General features: G+C 51.9%; 6 protein-coding genes across 6 annotated transcripts; 2 read left to right on the forward strand and 4 right to left on the reverse strand.

The window, feature by feature from the left end:
- Positions 1 to 4239: 4239 nt before the first annotated feature.
- On the forward strand, positions 4240 to 6078 carry KVR01_003754 (uncharacterized protein; the record flags this gene model as incomplete). The annotated part of the gene is made up of 3 exons (XM_044794691.1): positions 4240 to 4482; positions 5295 to 5365; positions 5442 to 6078. 3 exons carry the CDS (start codon positions 4240 to 4242, stop codon positions 6076 to 6078), a joined length of 951 nt encoding a protein of 316 aa, XP_044648769.1.
- Positions 6079 to 7070: 992 nt separating this feature from the next.
- KVR01_002085 (translation machinery-associated protein 20) lies at positions 7071 to 8297 on the reverse strand. The gene is made up of 2 exons (XM_044787778.1): positions 8192 to 8297; positions 7071 to 8087 (listed from the first exon to the last, which is right to left on the reverse strand). The coding sequence occupies exons 1-2, from the start codon at positions 8203 to 8205 to the stop codon at positions 7517 to 7519; spliced, it is 585 nt and encodes a 194-aa protein (XP_044647100.1). The 5' UTR covers positions 8206 to 8297; the 3' UTR covers positions 7071 to 7516.
- Positions 8298 to 8695: 398 nt separating this feature from the next.
- On the reverse strand, positions 8696 to 9020 carry KVR01_003313 (uncharacterized protein; the record flags this gene model as incomplete). The annotated part of the gene is made up of 2 exons (XM_044788388.1): positions 8696 to 8833; positions 8910 to 9020. 2 exons carry the CDS (start codon positions 9018 to 9020, stop codon positions 8696 to 8698), a joined length of 249 nt encoding a protein of 82 aa, XP_044648328.1.
- Positions 9021 to 10494: 1474 nt separating this feature from the next.
- Positions 10495 to 11265, forward strand: KVR01_003866 (uncharacterized protein; the record flags this gene model as incomplete). Its single annotated transcript, XM_044793678.1, has 3 exons — positions 10495 to 10806; positions 10896 to 10959; positions 11165 to 11265. 3 exons carry the CDS (start codon positions 10495 to 10497, stop codon positions 11263 to 11265), a joined length of 477 nt encoding a protein of 158 aa, XP_044648881.1.
- An 891-nt stretch (positions 11266 to 12156) lies between these two features.
- Positions 12157 to 13494, reverse strand: KVR01_002647 (uncharacterized protein; the record flags this gene model as incomplete). The annotated part of the gene is made up of 4 exons (XM_044792945.1): positions 12157 to 12686; positions 12825 to 12875; positions 12983 to 13339; positions 13395 to 13494. 4 exons carry the CDS (start codon positions 13492 to 13494, stop codon positions 12157 to 12159), a joined length of 1038 nt encoding a protein of 345 aa, XP_044647662.1.
- A 1642-nt stretch (positions 13495 to 15136) lies between these two features.
- Positions 15137 to 15930, reverse strand: KVR01_003953 (uncharacterized protein; the record flags this gene model as incomplete). Its single annotated transcript, XM_044792700.1, has 3 exons — positions 15137 to 15502; positions 15566 to 15831; positions 15891 to 15930. The coding sequence occupies 3 exons, from the start codon at positions 15928 to 15930 to the stop codon at positions 15137 to 15139; spliced, it is 672 nt and encodes a 223-aa protein (XP_044648968.1).
- Positions 15931 to 16148: the final 218 nt, after the last annotated feature.

A 16148-nucleotide genomic window follows, 5' to 3' on the forward strand; every position in this document is an offset into this window, starting at 1 on the left:
TCTCCTGCCTCAATGGTAACAAATAACTCCAAACCACCTTCTATTTTCATTACCTACAACCATCTGAGCAGTAGCAGCATAGCATACTACTTAGTATGACAATGCTTACCAAGTAGCCAAAGAACAGAGGTAAAAAGCTTAAGAAATGACTGCAAAAAGCCAACAAGAGACGTGACTGGGAAGTTATGTAATCATACGGTTCAACTGGCTACAGTGAGCCCCTTGATTTGCCGTTTCTGCTTTAGAAAGGTTTCATATTGGTCCAATTGCTGGTTTTGAGGGAGAAGAATCCCAAAAGCCGTCAGATTTTGCCACGGCCGAGTTTAAATGGCTTTTTTTGGTGTTAAGAGTCCATGGGTGGCAACTGGCGAGACATGCTCTTGGAAGGCTACCTACCTAGGTACCTAGGTACTTAAGTAGGTACCTAGTTATGTATTCAGATGTCTGCCACTGCCACCAGCTTTTCACCTGTCCATGCCGTATAATGGCTCAATGGACTAACTAGGTAGAGGCCTACATTGAATATGGGCTACTTTAGTCTTCATTTGCTTCAAACAAAAGCACTTGAGTGTGCTTTCTTCGCTACACCCAACAACCAGTTTCAGGTATGTGAACTCTGCGCTTGTGATACACGTCCATCCACATGCCCTAGAGTGTGTGACTTACCCTCAGGTAGCTAAACACACTATTTCTATCAATCCACTCATTTGTGCATGGTTCTTCCACTGATGGATTTGACGTAGTAGCCTCCACCTGGGCAGGCCTTTCCCGCTTAAGCAGTCCAAGGAGCTGACCTTACCAATATTAGGGTTTGAAGGGGCACCTTTTGTATCGTTGTACCCTCAGTCATATTTTGAAATGCTTTGCTATCCGCAGTAGGTACTGGCACAACCGATACAACACTTCCCTTTTATTTAACCCCAATGAACATAATTCCATACCTAGTACCAATGCTCGTATTGTCCTTATGTTACCGGCCAAGATTCTAAAGGCTGCTACTCGAGCTCTCGGTATTGACAGGAAAATTGGCTCTTTCCACCCATTCTGAAAGTGCAGAATTTGTTGAATCCATCTCAATTTTGTGGTATCTTGGTGATCTGGAAAGAGTTGGCGCAACTCCTTCCATACCTAGGTATGTTCTTGCGCGGATCCGTCGGATTTAAGGCTCGTGTTGGGAGGACAGTCGGTATTCAATGGGCGAAAGTCCTGTTAACCAGTGATCGCGGCATCATATTCTTCGGAATCGTATCTATGTTATGGGAAGTTCTTTCAGCTCTTTTCTGGATGTTTTGGTCTTCCAACGCCTGTTTGCCGTGAGACTCGGTGCTGTGGTGGTCGTATGGCGAGACGTGGCCTTGCAGCTTAAGCCACCAGACCTGGCTGCATCGAGATTGTCTCGGCTTCCTCGATCTTCTCGTTCCTCGAATCGATTTCGAAGCAGTAGGACATTACTCATGTGTCTAGACTAAGTGCCAAATGATGTCAGCAAGTTGAAAGGCGGTGCTAGCAGACAAACTTGAAGTGGGCAGGTCTCCTCGAGTCGGGCGTCTCAAAACTGTGAGGTTGACGGCCATTTCCCTGTTTGCGAGAAAAAAGTCATTCTGGATTTCCTCTTCAGCGACAGTGTTTCATCGTGAAATAGATCCAGGAAAGCACTGGCTGTCAGCTTTCGGTGAGCTCCAATGCCGTTCCACGTTTTGCTAGACTTCCACAGAACGTGAGGTCTTAGGAAACAACTGATGATTCAGAAGAACAGCTCCCTGGAATTCTTCTGTAACATCAGGCACCGACTGCCTTCGAGTGCCGCTGCTTGCATTCTCTTCCCTTGCAGTACGCACTTACGCCATCACTCTGCTCAGCCACAGATGATCGTGGTACGTACCGACACAACCCTCATCAGAAGCTTCCGGACAAGCATTCATACCATGAGAAGTACAGCCGGATCAAACGCTTACCGATACCACCATGGAACATGGGCCTGACCATGAGCAGTCACACGATCATCCGGCCGATCACGTGGCCAGTCCTTCTCATCACATGCTCAGAGCTGCTGTCTCATGGACTCAGCGAAACGGAATGGGTTTTCACAAAGGACAACAGCCAAAGAGCCGGAGACAATGTGCATGAATGACATTATATTTTTGCTCTTGCGGGATTACCCGAAGATGCACGGAAGGCTGAGAGGATGGGAAGACAATCACTGCATGATGTTGTATTGCACTACAGGATGAAAGACAAGAATCAATAACAAGAAACGTCAAGATAAAGGCATTCATTGAGATGCACTGCCATGTATTGCTTCTAAGGGACGGGCTCAAGTTGGTGTCACTCATGGCAAGGCTGCACTTACGAGGCTTGGAGACGGGGCTGTCCGAGGCTGTCCGAGGCTGTCCGGGCACAAGCGATGTACATCAGGAGAGAATGCCATAGGGATTACACTGTGTGGAGGACTCAAGGCACCACCTGGGCAAGTTTATTTTCCATTTCAACATGGACATCCCTGTAAGTTGGTCCCCAAGTCTTGCAAATTTTGGTTCAGGAGGATCTTCACACCAAGACTTTGTTTTCAGACGGGAGTGTGGTATCAAATTGTCAAACTGTCCCCCCAATCTACAAATCTAGTGTCCTATAGCTATTGGGACTACCTCCATGTTCAGGGGATTATTCTTATCTAGGTCTTGGCCAAAATTTCAATGACTCTATGGAAGTCACCCTAAGGAAAGCAGCAATGGGACATTAGGACACTCACCACCCCCAGCACCAGGCTCAAGGTAAACCTGTCAAGAAACAACCACGGCAAGAGTGTATGGGATGGTTGCTATGCCCCTTGTTTTAAGCTGGCAATAGAAGGAAGTCAGACACTAAATGGTTCACCAGCATCCTATCTCTTTCCGTGTCGTACAATGAGCTTCAGATATGACCAAAAGAGGCCTCTACTACATGGTGGTTGCCTTAGACACCGTCTGTCTACCTTTTTCATAATACACAACACTTGGAATCATGTGTATCCGGGCAGGCCTCCTTTCCAATCTGGTCTGTGGCTTCCCGAGGTCCTTGCGAAGGAGCTCACCTACCCTCCAGGAACTACAATGTCCACAGACATACCGCTATCTCTTAATCACAGGTCATGATGGATCTGTACCTAGGTACCTAGGTACTCATGCCCTGAGCCCTTTCGTAATGGATTCATCGTCCCTGATGGCAACAACAGCTGAGGGGACACTGGCACCATGATACATGTGTCTTGCCAACTCTTGGAAGGTACTCCTTCCCATCATGCTCATGGTCTCTATTCTGTCACACTTCCTACAACTAATCTTGTCAAACAACAAGCTGTGGGATTGCAGTATTTCGAAGACTTCGAAGACTTCGAGGACTTCGAGGACTTCGAAGACCTAAGCAGCCAAGGGCTGGCTTTCATACTGGGCACATTCAAGATTAGTATTCAAGTATGCCAACAAATCTTAAGGACACCTGGGCAATCACTGGCCACAGTTCCTCTGGTTGGAAGCACTCTAATTCACTCAATGTCATCCATAGCTCTTGCCAGTTTGGCCCCAGAGCCCGCGGTCCAAACTTCCAATGGCCCACAATGTTGGACCCGCCAACTTGACAACCACTCGCGACTTTCACGATAGCATCACTTCGTGATTTTCGCGATCCGGAATTGTAGCACAACACGGTCCATTGTGCGACTGAGATCAATAAAAGTTCTGGCACCCTCCCACAGGGTTGTTCTTTCCTGGGGTAATAATATTTAAACCCCCTCCCCTTTCCACCATAGACTGACCATCTTTCTCTCCTTTCCCACACCAGCCCCGTTTCGATGATTTCGTTTCTGACAGTCCAGTATTCAAGACCTCATTGAGCCATCCTCATACCCACGTCTTTCAGTTACAACCAACCGTCATCGAGACCGAGCTTCTCAAGATCAACCGTTGACCGCATAACATATCGCCTTCTCCGACAATCGTCGTCTTGGTCCATCGCACCCGTGAGGCAGCAACGCCTTGAGCCAGCAACGCCTTGAGCCAGCAACGTCTTGAGCCAGCATCGCCTTGAGCCAACCGACTACGGAGTCATAGCCACCTTGGGCCACCCTCGTCTACAGCCATCCTCGTCTACAGCAGCTTTACCACAGGGTCATCATCACCTTGAACGTCGCGATCCAGCATCGTACGATTTACCACGAAGCTCATATCCTCTGCTGTCATCGCCATCCACAGCCAGCCCTTCAACATGTCTTCCAACATTCCTACCAACGAGCAGAATGCTGTTGTCGCCGACGGAAGCGACGATGATTCTGTCTCGTCCATGGCCTCGCAGGTTGCTCACCTGAACCTCGAGAGCTCCTCTCCCCCGCCTCTCCTGTCGAGCCAGGTTTCTGATGATGAGGGTGACGTTACCATTACCAAGGACGTTTACGGAGAGGATTACCCAGATGAGGAGGGCCAAATCCCATTCCTTGACAAGGACGGTGAGGTAAGCGTTCCAGTCAAAACGGTTTCTGGATGGTGCCTTCTGTTATACTGCTACCCACAAATTCAAACCCCACTTTTTGTCTCTGTTGATGTCTGTCACTGTCTTTGTTTTGATCATACATCACAAAATCATGTATTGTGTTTCTTTTCAGATGTCTCTTGCCCTTGGTTGGGCGTTTTCCTCCAGTTCAAGCTTGAGCTCTTTTGTCATGATTTGGTTGTGCGTGCCCTTCAAAGATCCCACTCTCACCCCATTGGTGCCATCACTGAAGGGCCCTGATATTCTTTCGTCCAATATCACATTCCTCGTTCCCCTGTTGGCCTGACCGTCCCAACTTCACCCAAATGACCATGCCTATCTCCCACCACACATTTTTTGTTGGTTCACGTCTCCCCAACCGTCTGATATTCCTGGACGAGGCCTGCCTTACTCCTATTCCACGTTCTCTCACTGGTGGAATCATCGGATGTTTAGTTTGACACAACCCTTCTCACCTACCACTATACATTGTTCTTTTATTGGGCTTGTCTGCATGTTGCTGCTGGCAGGATTCCCCAAAAACTACTTAAACCCCCGCCTCCCCCCCTCCAGTTTCTGCTTTTTCCCCCCTCAACCATCTCCTCAACCATTCACTTCCTGAAGTCTCTTCAGATATCCTCAGAAATCCTCAAACCCTCACATGCCATCCTTGGGCAAGCTTTCTGCCCCCTCAGCCTCAAACACCCAACCCTCCTACCTATCGCGAGACCTTACTGGCGGCTTGGCACCGCTTCCTTTCGAATGTTCTCGAGCTGACGCGTTGTCGACTCTAGCCAGTCGACGAGGCCACACCTCCGGAGGACTTTGGCTCCTGGCCAGAGTACCTGCTGTTCTGCAAGCAGGGGTAAGTCTACTGTCCCCGTCACAATCCGAGGGGCACTATAGGTTTCTCGAGCAATGTTCTGACAATGACTCTGCAGGCCAAAGCTGAAGATCAGGCTGGCGGTGGTCAGGGACGGGGAAGCAGTTGGCTTCCGAAAAGTCAACTACCCGAAGAAGATGCTGCTCGACCACTCCGAGTACTTCCGTGGTCTCCTGCGCAACGCGGGAGCGATGGCCGAGTCGGAGAACGGATACGTCGACTTGGACGATGTCGACATGGTCAGCTTCGAGAGGGTCTTCATGATTCTCTCCTCTGGGCACCCCGGTGCGTACAACAACATCGGACCAACCTTCAGGACCCTTTCGGACCTCCTGGACGCGGCAATCCTCTGCGACCGCCTCATGATGAGGCAGATCGAGGCCTGGGTCAAGAAAATGATGACCGACTACATCCGAGACATGTCGGGCTGGTCGATCCAATACCAGCGCGAGGTGGTCGCGCACCCGAACGCTGGGCTCCTCGCCCAGCACAAGGAGAGGGTGATCGACGTGTCCGACGCGTGGGAGAGGACGATGGCCATGAGGGCCGACAACATAGGCCTGCCACTCCAGCCGCGGCACTATGTGAACTTCCTCATCACCTCGTGCCCCAAATTCCTGCTATCGCAGGTGGTCCACGAATTCCCGCCGGCACTGACCACGGAGGTCCTGACACAGATGTTGATGCTGCCCTAGAAGATGCGATCGGAGGTTCGATGAGGGGGGGAGGGGGGAGGGGGGAGGGGGGACTCAAAGGAGTCCAACTGGTGGTCGCTAGGTCGGCGGCCGGGGCAGAGAAAGTGGGAGGAGGGAGTTTGATTGTTTGAAGTTTGATTTTCGCACAGAGATCTGCACCATTCCAAAGTGAGGTGACAAGGGGAAAAGTTATTTCTGGCGTTCTAGGCTACGACGCCGTTTTCGAATGAGAATCACAGCCAAGCATAAGGCTTCATTCGTCATGCAACTCTCAGGGCCCTTTTTGTGAAATTCGGTGCTGGACGTAAGCTGCTAATGTGGTGACCTCTGCCAGGTGCTGCCAGACCTCGACAATACCTCCTTCCTCGATCCAAAATAGGTACAAAAAGTCACTCTCAAGGCCGCGTTTCTACTTCTGAGTCCATTTTAACTTTGAGAATCCTCGATGTGACTGGAGAAAACTGGCCAACGCTCTCATGACATTCCGCCAGCAGTGTTCCACTTGAAAAAGAAATGTATGGCGTTGTCATGGTGCCCACAAAGTACCTAGTTGGCAAGTATCAGAAATAAAGGACAAATTTCCATGGTGGAGAGCTACTGGTCAGAAGTGCTCAACACAGTGTCGACGCTATTGCGCCGCCAAGGGCGTCAGAGTACTTCTAAGTTGGAGGCATCTGGAGGGCATTTGCCCGTCTTCGAAAGCCGCCAGCCACCCACGAGGTGAGGATTCATAGCATGGGAGGGCCTGGGGAGGGATAAGTGCCCTGGATTTTCTGCGAGTATGCCCGAGGATGGCTGTCTAAGAGATGCAGTGGGAGACGGCCAGTTATGGTACCAAGGATACTACGATAACCCTAATTCTAGTCGCAGGTCTGAGATTTCACATAGCCATCATTTTGACAGAGTTCCAGAGCCCAGAGCGAGGTTGGGAGGATGTCCATGGCCTTGAGAGCCTGGAGTGGAGGGTCTTTGTCGTCGGAAGCAAGGACATGCCAATGAATATGGATGCATGATTGAGTGGCAGAGCACGCTATGGAGAAGCTGCATAAAAGTTTCCTGCTACAACCATTCTCCGTATGCTGGTTCTGAAGGCATTTTGGATCTCCTTAGAAATACTGGAACCACACCCATTTTCTTCTCCCCTCGTCACAACCGTCACAACGGCACCGCTCAGCCAATGCGTTGTTGGCAGCTAGGTGACTTGGAACCCGGCATAGAAGGGCAGTGACAGCAGCGTCCGTGAAGATAATTGGTCCGAGCCCCTTCCAGGAGACATTACGGCCCCAATTCTCGAAGACGAGTATCCCCTGGTCTTTCAAATGCGACAGCGACGCATCTGATGAGGCTCAAGCGTCCATCTCTGGACCTCCCATCCCGAGGCCGTTGCCATGAGGATACAGCCTCAACCACCACGACGACGAGCCAAATAGTGTCCACCTCAGTCGATGTTCAGTTTCCACAGTCCATCCCCAAGGAAATGGGCCTCCTCGATCACAGGACCCTTGCCCTTGTCCTTGACCTCCTTGGTCCCTGCCACCAGCAGCCCCACGGCGCAGGCGTGCTCCTTCCCCTCGGCCATAACCACCACGGGCTCCTCCTTCTCAAGCTCCCTGCTCCAGTGGCCCTCCTCGTCGACGCCCTCGTCTCCGTCCCGGGGCTGGGGCAAGCGACCGCCGGGGCTGGTCAGGCCGGGGGCCATGAGGGTGGCGCCGCTGAGCACGAAGCGGATAGCGCCGCGGTCTATGCGGATGGTGGGGAAGGCCTGGGGGAAGCGGTGGACGAGCTTCAGGTGAGGCAGGAGGGTGTCGTTGTCGTGCTGGAAGAAGATGGGCTCGCCATCGGCGACGTATAGCGAGGCGCGCTCGGGCAGCTTGATCTGGTTGAGGGAGGCCTTCTTGGGCAGGACCTCGTCGATGTATGGGTTCAGCAGCGGGTATGTGGTCAGGAGGGACTGGCGCAGGGAGCGCTGCACCGAGGACTTGAGCTTCTGCTTGGGAGCGCCCGGCAGACTGCGCGAGGTGGTCAGCCAACGTTACTGCTGGGCGGGCTCTGGAGGACGCAGGGGTGGGGGCTGCGCATCGGTCCATGTGCTATTGAGGGCCGGGACACTTACTCTTTCTTGAACATCTTTTCTGGCTATTCTGGGGCGCTGGGAGGTTCAGATCCGTTTGGTGATAAGATGTTGTGGGTTGGGAGCATGTTTGAGGCGGACTAGAAACTGCCCCGCGGAGCCATCGCGGGGTGAACGGGCAGGGGCAGGGGCCAATTCAGGTGTGGCGCTACAAGCATCTCCAATCAGCTGCCGCCACAGGCAGTGTCGTCAGCGGGGTAGCTCCCGAGGCTCATGCCTCAGTACCTGGTAGGTAGACAGTCGCTCTACGACGTTGGGGGGTCCTCCCCAAAGGCCTCACTGCATTTTGAGGGATTCCAAGATTGGTATCGTATCGTATTCTGATTAAACGTGACTAGGTAGGTAGGTGCTCAAGTACTCATGTAGGCTACGATGTCGTAATGGAGATTTTGACATGTCCCCCACCAACCAACTGCCCCAGCAACGTCGTCAAACGCCAGCACAGACAGCTATCGTGGGTGTCCCATTCCGCTCCCTCGCGTCGACTCAACCGTGGGTGACGTGCGAGACGGTGCCATCTTCCCTGACGTGGACGTTGAGGCGATCGGCGTGGAAGTCCTTGGTCACCATCGTGCCTGGCGCGATGACCCGGTGCTTCTCGGGAAGCTCACGCCTTGCAAAGTTCTGTTGGGACATGGACCGGTCAGCATAACTCGCTCTTTGGGACTCGGGTATTCAGGTGTCTGGGGAGATGGCTTACCACCTCGTTGGACGTCTCATCGTCGGTGATCTTCTTGCCGACTAGCTTGTTGCTCCACTCCTCCGTCTTGCTGTCGGGCGCGTTGGTGACTCCTGGCACGACGAGAGGCATCTTGGGCAGATTTCTGGGGATGCTCAGTCTTGGTGTTCTTCTGAAGGGCGGCACTTTGATGTCTTTGGTCGTACCGTATTGTCTTCGAGTTTTGAGATGGTTTGAGGTAGGGGGGAACGGCAGAGGGCCTGGAGTCTTGTCTCTGGGGAATCTGGTCACAGGCCATGACGTATGCTCCACCCAGCTGGGCTGGCCACGGTGACTCCTCACTGCGACTCCAATCACTCACTCACCTTCCCGAGTAGGCTACAACACCGGGCGGCGGCCTCCCAGACACCACGCCACGCATTCCGCACTTCTTACCCCAACCCTCCCGACCTCAAACTCGCGGCATCGAGGTGATACCACATGCCTTTCTGGCCTGCAGTATGTCCCTCTGACGGAGCAATTCCTTCAACGCGGAGCCTTTGCCGGTCCTCGCTGTCGCCGCCGCCGTGGATGCATCCTAGCCGTGAACACAACTCGTCGATATGCATGATGATGCACAGCAAAAGGCCATCCAGCCAGCCAGCTTGACCAGAAGAGAATCCCTCGAGTCATTTGGCAGACACTGTGACCGATCTCAGCCAGGAAAATTTTCCCGTCCTCTCGCCCTCACGCGCTAGGCGTCCCAATGCTTTCGCACGGAATGTCCAGGAGTACATGGTGTTGAGCGCGATCAAGTGAACCCCGTGGAGTCTGCGTGCCTCGCGCTGTCAGTGCCAACAAGTGCTGCGGGTCGGGCCTCTCGGTGCGGATCCGTGGCTGGCGGCAGGGACCTCCTCTATCTATGTATTGCTTCCCGGGGGGGTTGTCGCCCCAGACCAGGCGGACCCAATGAGGCTCCATTACAGTGCATAGAAAAGTCCCTGTTGGTGACCAACATCGTGTTCCTTTTGCTCCTGCAGGCTCAAAATAAGCGAGGCTGATGTGCATCTCAGGTGCAAGCATCCCTCCGCCCCTACTACATAGTACAGTATTCCCCAGATGTGGGCACGGCGAGCCTCATGAGGAACAGAACAGCTGGTCGAAATCGTGAGGGACTCATCTGCTGGGCTTGGAGCAAATAAGTCCTATCTATCATGACGTACAACCGATGGGAACTGTCCATGATGGCCAGTCCATCTGCAGGGAGAGATCAGTCTAACAGATCTTTCAATCTTCAGGCCCACCTAAAAATACTGGGCCACCGGACGGTGAGCATGGGATCGCTCCCCAACCTTCACCGTGATTACCCCTCGTTCGGGGGTTTCCCTGGTTCGATCTACACGATTTATTGTCTGATTTGCAAAAACGATACGAGGATTGGCTCCGGTGAGCCTCAGCCACCGCTGCCTGGTCAGGAAACTGGCCGTACAGTTGGCTATATAATTAGGCTGCCGGAAGCACTTGTCCAGACGTTGAGATACTCGGTGCAACAAGCAAAGACAACCGGTAGAGAACAGCTGAACATTCTCCACACAGATCCCAGAACCTGCCTACCAGCAATTTCATCATGCTTTTCACGGCCTTTGCTTTCTTCGCCGCTCTCGTCGGTGGTGCATATGCTGCTCCTGCTTCCGGTCGGACTGCCATCTCAGCACCCCAAGGACATGGCCAAATCATCGTCAGTCAGACCCAGCTCCGTGTGACGGGATGCCTCAATGCCTCTGGTCTTTGGAACGTGGCAGGCGACTGTGCGACCTTCACTGGCGATGAAGAGGGCGGTATTTCCGGCCCGGAGGGATATCTGCTCCTCACTGAAGATGGTATCACCACCTCGACAAGCTCTGATACGACCTGGCTGGGCTATTACTTTGATGGAAACGTGAGTATCTGGGCGAAAATAAAGCCAGATCAGGGTCCCGTTGATCCCACGAGGTGCCGATTGCATACTGATCTGCTCTCTTTGGATAGTCATCTGCCAAATACATTTCTGCCGATAAGACAAGGGTGAATGATGCTTCTGGACAGATCCTGCGTAAGTTCAAGTCCACCATCTCAGAACTGGCCCTCCTTCATGGCGGGAGGAAGGAAAGTTCTCACTTGGTTTCGCTCTTAATTCCTACACGTATAAAGCGAACGTGGTGCCTTCATGTATACGCTCAAAGGGGACTTCTATTCTCATGAATGTACCGCGGCCTTTTTTGTGACAATTGGACCATTACTGACATGGCATTATCAAGTACACGCGGACCATGTGCCCTCTGAGGCTGAGACGGTGCCAGTACACGCATCTGCCGCAGACAACGACGTTGCCGTGTACCTCTCATGGATCGCGCAATGATTGACGAATAACAAGGCCTTGGCAATCCCGGACACGCAAGACGAACATTTGAATTCAAGACTTGATGACCCGTGTAGAAGAGTGTGCGGCAAGGTTTTACGACTGTGTAACGTTAATGAATATTAAATGTAATCACTTGAGGCTCCGCCTCAATCTAGCACTCTCGCCACTAATCACCATTTAGAATTTGGTCATGAATCTCCATCCGCGGGCTCTCTGACTTCCATTCATATTGATTAATTCGAGAAGAAGGTATCCCATGAGATGCTAACCGATAGAAGGATGAGAGCCTGAGGTTATGAGAGTGGTGGGTAGACCTTTCTCCGGAGAGACGGGAGGATGCATATGTATGTTACAGGTGGTGAGCCCATATAAGGGTCCTTATTTTACGCCATTTGACTACAGCCTTTGGCTTTATCCCGAGGTCATTTCAGTGGGTTGACCAATCGAGACCCAGAATAAGTTTTCATATTCGTCCGAAGGCGAACGGTCTTTTCACATAGTGGTAGACTCTTAAAGACTCAGCCTTCACAAAAACACACAACGTCTATAACAGTGCTGAAAATACTATCGGTGGATTGCAAGAAAGCCTCTACCGTTTCCCGGATAATTTGGGCCCCAGTCATGGACTGGAAGCTGTTGATCTCAAGTGATAAATGCCTTTATACAGGTTCCATTTTGCAGAAGTATGTACAAGAAAGCTCAACGGTACCATTCATTACTCCAGCTCTTGAAGCCCGAAACATGATACCATCTGAGGGAGATGAGGCGGTACAAGATGTGTATCCAGATAGTGCGGCGCATGGCACAAGAAGAGTTCAACAAGCTCAGGATCTCACGGCGTTAGGCGGCAGGCCCAATAACAGTGAATCAAAGGCATTGAGAATAGTACTAAACCCCATCATTAGCTATCGCCAACCCGTAATGAAAGGAGATAATTACCTGGTTGGTAGCAGAACAAGTGCTGCCAGATTGGCAGCAGGTGGCCCCAGTCCAGCCTTGTCCGCCACATTGCGCGTACTTGGCAGCGCAGTTGGCACCACCCCCGGATGAAGCACTCGAAGTAGTCCCCGGCGCAGTAGAGGTAGTGAGCGTCGTAGGCGCAGCGGTCGTCGACGGCTTAACCGCGGTTCCAGTCGCCTGCGTGGCAGCACAAGTCGACTCACAACCCGCACATCCCGCGCCAGCACTCTTGGTTGAGCCCCCGGAGTAGACTGTGGGCCCGGGCGCGATGTAAGTCGACATCGGGGCGTGGATGTCGACGAGAATGCCAGGGTTGGCGGCGGCGTAGGCACCAGGGAGCTTGACAGTCGCGGGGGAGGCGGATCCACCGCCCGTGACGGTGATCTGGTAACACGTCATGTAAAACTGGGCTCCGCCAGATGAGCCTGCTGTGTGCAGTGCGAGGGCCTCGGCACGCACTTTTTTCATGTTAGTTGAAGATCAGTCAAGCATGAATGAGATGGCAGAATCAATACGGGGTCAACAGCATTGAGTAGTGAAGGGTATAAAGCGGTCAAGATGCTCAGAAGAATGTTGATAATTGTTGTAATACTTACACAGATAATCTCCAGGTGCAATATCGGAAGGAATCTTGACATTCATCCTACCTATAGTATTTGTTTGTCAGTGCTAGGTAATTACATTTTGAGCGGTCCGAGACACGAGACAGAGTTGGACGAATGCCCAGCAGGTAGGGTCAGAGTTGTAAACGTACCACAGCATGTTGTCAAGTCCTTGGTCCCCCAAAAATCGTCATCTCCAGAGGCCCCAGCAGAGTTCTTTGCCCAAGTGTCTGCAAAAATTTTAAACCATCCTGCTGAAGAACCAACAGCAGTAGAAGCGTCCGAGACCTTGGCCAGGTACACTTGCACAGGACCGTAGTGGGCTCCACCAATAGCTTCAGAAGCACAGTCCTTTGTGTTGGGCTGTTGATGCATCTCGACGGTGACCGTGGAGCCAGCCTTCACGGCGCATTTTGCCGCAGCGCTTGAGGACCCAGCATTGCAGGCGATGTCGTTCGAGAGGACGTCCGTGACTGGTGAGTTGCTCCCGGGAAGTCTGGCACACTGGGCTCCGTGCAAAGGAAGTCAGCTTGGGTATTCAGCCTGGTCTCGGAGATGGGAGACTTATATAATTAACGCCATCGACGTATAGAATCTGGAAGGTAGCATGGGCTGAGGCTTGAGCAACCAAGCCTGCCAGAATCGCAATCAATGTGGACTTCATTTCGGTTTGGATCTGCGTGATCTTCAATCAAAGCGTCTTGGCCTCTGAGGATCGTCAGGGACTGGTAATCGGATGCGTGGTTCGCCCATTCAAGAAGCCTACATCTGCAGGGCTGCAGCACCGTTATATACGCTTCATCTGGCGGTCCAGGCTCAGGGAATTTCAGTCATCTCGGGCCCTTGATCCCGTGCCCTTGTCATCATTATTTTGTTCTAGCTCAATCCAGGCGAGGCGACATTGGCATTCCAGACAAAAGCAGAGTCAAGCCGCAGTGCCTGGGTAGCCTCGTGCTCTCTAGGATGTACCACATGTACACAGTATAATGTCAATGCAAGCCTCTAATTACTGACGCATCTGACGCGCCTATTGATTACATGCACGTTGAACCAAGATCTGTTGTTGAGAAAAGTGCCCATGCGGCGCCAGTGAACATATCGTGTGATTCAACCCGGAATAGACGGGCCCGAGGATTGGCTGGCTGAATGTGATCAATATACCGGCAAAAGGTCACGGTCGGCTTGGCATAGACAGATGCGTGGTTATACTAGGCGAATCCATGCCCCGGTCCATGAGGTTCTCCGTCCCGTAAGTCAACTGGTATGAATTAGGAACCATGGAAGCAGCAGCGCCGAGATCCGAAATCCCACCTCTAAGGAGAGCAGAGCAACTCACCGACAACCTTGGAATGGCCGTCCATGTCTCCGATCGATACGCGCTCATTCGATCTCGTGGATGCTATGTACACAGTGTTTGGGAGAACGCAAGACGCCTATGTCTCGTTCTGCGTTGTACAGTCAGTCCCCAGCCCTGTCTAGCGACCTACAACGAACTCGAAGTCTGTGATGGTTTGAAAAGAATTCTCCGGTGCTGGGCCGGTCAGGCTAAAATTCTTGGCAAAAGCTTGATTTATCTATATTACTACATCGCTTCAGTCTTTCAACGGCAGCCACGTCACGGAGAGCGAGTTACGAGATGCGTTAGGATAGATGACAGCTGCAGCCGCAAATAATCGATTTTGTAAATGCCTCGTACTGTGGAAAACTTCACTTGGGAGAGCTCTCCGGGGGCATCTCATATCTTGTGAAACACAAGGAGAAAGGACTGCCTGGCATCGCTTCTATTTTTTCCATGGCTCTGTGTGGGTCTACTGGAAGTTAAACTGCTCCTATCCGTATGGATACCTAGGTACTACGTCTCTACCCACAGCACCCTGGATTTCCCGTTGGAATCATGTACGAAATGCGTTGCTCCATCCCATAACTAGCACTCCATATTGAAGTGCTGTTCAAGTTATTTATACCTACTTACCTACCTAGGTACTTGAGTATCTGAGTAGGTATGGCGTCAATGGTACCTAGGCAGGCTTGGTTGAGGTCGGCAGCATACCTGAACACGATCGTCCGCTGCTCTCACCTTAACGCATACAAAATAGTGCACAGAATATTTAATCATGACCCGTGCCATAAAGCCTCAGCCACACAAGGTATCAGTCTGAGAATGCAATGCTGCTTTGACATGTCGCTAATTGCGCATCCAGGCACTCTCCGAAAATGTTCTCTGATTGTCTGCGTGATCGAATCTCGAGGAGCGCTCTCGTCGGAACGGCGCCGTCTGATTGTCTACCTAGGTATGTATCTAGCAGTTAAGAAACCTGCACACCGAACAATTTGTCTGAGATCTGATACGGGATCGTGAGAATGTCCCCCTTGCGGACAACAAATTCGGGGCCATCTATATGCGGGTTGCGGTTCTTGAGGTCCTCCAAGGACACACCAAGCTTCTGCGAGATATTCGACATGGAGTCGCCATCAACAATGCTACACTCCGACGACCGCTCGGCTGACACCTCCTCGACCGATGGCGCATTGAAAGCATTGGCGGTGTTGGTCCCGTAAGCGGTCTGGCCCCACCAGTTTCCTGGTGGCGTATACCTGGCAACGATATAAGTCGCGCCATTCGAGGCCTTGGCGGCGGCGATCCCAACCTTCGTGGTTGTCGGCCATATGCACTGTTTACAAAAGGTTCTCGGTTATTTCAGTGAAAGAAAAAAAATGCTTGCATCGAGACTTACCTGGGTGTAGTGGCCGTAGCTGCCGAAATTCCCGTCCGCGATTTTCTCGCCGTGGTAGTTGGGCTTCTCTGCAAGCCAAGCTCGGGTGCCGTCGAGCAGACTGGCGTTACCACTAGACATGAACAAGTTTTCACCCTGGCCCTGAGCCCCAGAGTGCTCAAACTTTTTGTTGTCTGCTAGATATTGCGCGTATTTCTTGGCGTCGTTGATCAGACCATCATCCAAGGTAAGATCTGGGCGCTTCTGGCCCTGAGCAGCGCGGCGAGCTAGCATGTCGTTATTAGCTGGCAGTGATCTGGGGTAAGGAGGTCTGTAGGGTCTTCACCATCATTGTGAGCATTGAGAGCGGAAGTGATGTCAGACATGTCGATGGAGAATTCGGAACAACCGAGATATGTGGGATAGACCTCTGTGAACACGGTAGGAATATGAGCCGAGTACTGTAGGACAGACAAAGTCTTTACGAGGATGGAAGCGGAAATTCTCAATATTTATACACCCAAGGTCTAAGCAGAGACTCTAAAAAGCTATCTTGGTCCAAAGTGTCTCCACGATGAGGAGGTTCGACACATACCCCAATACA

This window comes from Diaporthe batatas (genome assembly GCF_019321695.1).
Source record: "Diaporthe batatas strain CRI 302-4 chromosome Unknown Contig00003, whole genome shotgun sequence".
Taxonomy (NCBI): domain Eukaryota; kingdom Fungi; phylum Ascomycota; class Sordariomycetes; order Diaporthales; family Diaporthaceae; genus Diaporthe; species Diaporthe batatas.